General features: G+C 31.7%; 1 protein-coding gene across 2 annotated transcripts; it reads left to right on the forward strand.

Annotated features, from left to right (window-relative positions):
- Positions 1-1,343: 1,343 nt before the first annotated feature.
- On the forward strand, positions 1,344-4,175 carry LOC146901029 (uncharacterized). Of its 2 annotated transcripts, none has more exons than XM_085739391.1 (4): positions 1,344-1,854; positions 2,089-2,156; positions 2,348-2,509; positions 3,304-4,175. In XM_085739391.1, exons 1-4 carry the CDS (start codon positions 1,621-1,623, stop codon positions 3,371-3,373), a joined length of 534 nt encoding a protein of 177 aa, XP_085595517.1. In that variant the 5' UTR covers positions 1,344-1,620; the 3' UTR covers positions 3,374-4,175. The 2 variants fall into 2 exon arrangements, with proteins under 2 accessions (XP_085595517.1, XP_085595516.1); XM_085739390.1 differs by having other exon boundaries at positions 1,353-1,854; positions 2,330-2,509.

Genomic DNA, 4,175 nt, shown 5'->3' on the forward strand with positions numbered 1-4,175 from the left:
AGCAGCTCAACCAAGTCGGGCTTCCAAAAGCTATGGGCCAAAAAAAAATTAAGGCTAATAACCACGTCCCACTCAAATAAAAAAAATATATGTTACTTCTTTTTCTTTCTTCGATGCATGTTTGAATTTTTTTTAGACTCTAGTTCTCATTTCTGGACATAAATCTGATGCTATCAAACCACCCCTAATTTGTATAATCATTTAATCAGTCAATTTGGAAAGCTATTTCATTAAAAGAATCAAAACAATCATTTCTTTTTCGCATAAACCATTCGGTTTCCCCTTTCCCACAATGGAGGAGTAACAAATCCAAACGACACCGTTAGGGAAATTTCACCTATCTTTCACTTATTTTTTTTTATTTCGTTTCATGTTTAGAAGTTCTTCTAATTCTGCTTTTTCAATAAAGCTTAGCTACAACAAAAAAATGCGTTTCTATTTTACTGTGAGCCTATTTTAAAAAGAGAGTTGAGCCTTCTATTTCATAGGAACGGTTCTGACAGTTAATTGTCATTAGTAGCACGTAGCGAACGACAGTTAACTGTCGTTGGAGGCGAACAACATTTAACAGCTATTGGGGATGAACGGCAGTTACTCCCGCTGAGAATATTACAGTAGAAACTCTTTAATTTAATACTCGGCAAATTAATAAACTCTTTAAAATAATAAATTTGTCCGGTCCCGACTTGGGCCAATGTAAAAAATTGAAAAACTCGATAAAATAATAAGATAATAATTTTTCGGGAGATCCCTTTATAATTTTCGGTCCCAAGAAAATCATAAATTAATAATTCATAGAAACTGAAAAAAAAATATATTAAGAATACATTGAACACATTTGTTCCTCTTGTTTACATTTACTGTACTTCAAAAGTCATTATTGATTTCCAATGCATATGAACACAGTAGTTACTAATTTACGTTGAGTCACAAGGTTCGCTGCAGCGTAATTCTAAGAGGCATAGACTAATTTGCCTTTTTGTTTGGTATGTACAGTATAATTACTTAAAAACTCTTTAAATTAATAATTATTAATTTATCGATAAATTAATAACTCTCTAAATTAATAAATTTCTCCGATCGTGGCATTATTAATTTATAGAGTTTTACCTGTAAGTTAATTTCGATGGGTTAAAGAACAATTTTTGAAGTTAAAAAGCAATTTTCAAAATCTTATAGCATGGAATCCGGGCCCATCATGGCACCATGGGTCTTCTGTCATGGCACCATGGTTCAAACCCCACATTTGCTGAAGAAAGATAGTTGCAGTTTGGTGATTATAAAGTGACATAAAGGATATAATCGTAATTAAAAAATGACCACAATTATTTCCCTTGTGAAGACCAAATCTTCATCCACCATCGTTTACTCTGACCAAGCAATAAAACAAACTAACAAACAATCTTATATAGTACTCATCACTCTTCTCTCTTACTCTTCCTCTCTCACACTCTTCTATAACCGTCGCAACAATTTTCCCTCCGTTTCCCCTCCACGTGTCATTCTTCTATTCGTCTGTTTCGAGCTCATTAGGTCACCACCACCACCACCAATTCCAAAACAAATTTCCATATATATTGTTGAGATTGTTCCAATATCATAGATAGATACCAATTCATAATGAATGAAAATGGTGTTGGAAAGAGACCAAGAACTCAAGATGAAACATTGTCCTATGAACCTCAACCAACCAAAAGAGTTATAACCTTCCGCGACATGATTAGGATGATGTTCTTGAAACCCTGGACGGTGGAGGAGCAATGCTCTTCCACCGTCACTTCAGATGAATCCTCCACTTCTTGTTGCTCTAGTAACAATAACAACCTCAATCTAAATAGAATCTTAGATGCAGAGGTAAATATATTTTACACTGTCAATCAATTATAATCATCATATCATTGAAAAACATCATCGTTGTCGGTTAAACTTTCTTTCTTATTATTATTATTACTATCAAGAAATTCTCTCAACTCAAGATTTTAATTTATTAAACTTCCGTTTTATCCTTCAATTCTTAATGTGCTTTTACTATTTTGCTTTGTATTCTTTTTTCATCTATACATATTAATAATGTAACGCATTTTTCAGGTTGATAGTGCTGCTGCTGCTGCGCAAGTTGGAACGTCGACGCGCCACTGCGGTGATCAAACTACAAGGTTTTCAATTATTATTATTATTATTATTATTATTGAGAATATGAATTTGAAATGATATCTGTGTGAGTGAAATGTGCATTGTATGAGTTCTGAAATTGTACGAATTCTGCAACTGTCTCTGACATAAATGCATGTATAAATAAATAATGCACATATACATTTTCTAAGAACAGAAACGTTGCAATTTGCAGGAGGAGAGAGATGGGTCTCACAAGAGCAGAAGAAGAGGAAGAGGTGGATTCTCATTCAATGGAGAAAAACAAGAAGAAGCCGCAAAATATGCCAGAAGAATCTGAACTTGATGAATTTTTCTCTGCTGCTGAAAAAGATATCCAGAAACAGTTTCAGAATAAGTAAGATCAAAAGAGTACTTTGATTTTTGCGTTATATATTAAAAATGAGTTTTTTTTTTTTTTTTTGTGAATTCAAGAGAGTATATTTATCCCAAATATAATATAATAATATACAATATATACCATATAATTAAAAAATGAATAGAAAATATTATTTTTAAAGTTCATGTGCCATTACATTAGGCTGTTGTTAAAGATTCATAAGAATAAATAATTTATAAATTTCATATAGAAAAAGTTCAGTTTTAAATTTTTGATATTCACTGTTTTAAATATAAAGTTTTTTCTTTGAACTTCTTAACAAATGTTTTAGTGCAATTATAAGGGTTTTTGTTAGCATTTTCCTATTTTTAATTATGATCTAAAGAATATTTTTTGTCACTAAAACATCTATTACTTTTTTATTTTAATTTTTCAAAAAAGTCCAATACAAATGATACATACTTGAATTCTTTAACCATTTGATTCATAGTACAATTTTTGTCTGATAGATATTGAGAAACATTTGTTGAGTGAGAATGTGAGATCAAACTCTTTAAAGAAATCTCAGTTACTTCAAGATATTAGTCTTTGAAGTTGACAAAATCATTTACTTTCTCTCTCAAGTTTTTATTGTTTTATCGGTGTAAAATTTTATTATGTTGGAGTTGTTCCTATAATATCAAAAGGTGGTATATATCTGCTGAAATTAAAAAACAAAATTATACAAGAATAAAAAGTAGTGGTAGTATTTTTGCAGTACTGAAAATATATTTAAATCTTAATTAAAATTACTGTTTTGGGTTAATTTGCAGGTATAACTACGATATTGTGAAGGACATGCCACTGGAAGGACCTTATGAGTGGGTTCAATTAAAGCCATAAAATTACCCCTTTTAGCTCTATTTGAAGGAAGAGGGATGATATTATAAATGCAGTTTAAATTTCCACTTGCTGACATTATTCTTAGTTCGATTTCACTTTAGGTAGTATTTGATTTCTATTCAGAGTCCTATTTTCATGTTTGAAGTACCCTTTTGTTGGTGTGTACAGCTTTGTTTTTCTTCAGGGGCTAGTAACTAAGGACTTGGTTCCTAGTTTTTATCTGTGTACGGTTTATTACATTGTTATACGGAGAAACTAGTGTCCAGAGCATAATTCAGTAAATTCTCTTATTGGTGATGGCCTATGTAGAATCGACACGTCTGATTGAAGTTGCGTTCGGTGTCTGACACTCACATGATACCTACACATGCGATTACTATTCACATTGAATTATGTCATTTTCTCAAATCATTATCGGTGTCAACGTGTCAATGTCTGTATCGTGTTCGATGCTATCGACACTTCTGATTGAAGGCGTGTCTGGTGTCCGACATTCACACAATACCAAACATGTGATTACTATTCACATAAAATTATATCATTTTCTCAAATCATTATCGGTGTCAATGTGTCAGTGTCTGTATCGTGTCCGGTGTTCGTGTATTTGTTCGTACTTCACTTCATAGGTAATGATTGTAGAACATATTGGTTCATGGCTAGCTATTTACCTAGCTATAACAAATTCTAGTTTCATTTTTCTTTTGTGCTCAACCAGACAGACATCATCTACCAACATTGGTGTCTATTTCTGTTTTTAATAATAACTTTAGTAACAATAATAGCTTTAAAAGGGTACAACAAA

Source organism: Medicago sativa, chromosome 8 (genome assembly GCF_051527215.1).
Source record: "Medicago sativa cultivar Bolivia chromosome 8, Bolivia_mono, whole genome shotgun sequence".
Taxonomy (NCBI): Eukaryota; Viridiplantae; Streptophyta; class Magnoliopsida; order Fabales; family Fabaceae; genus Medicago; species Medicago sativa.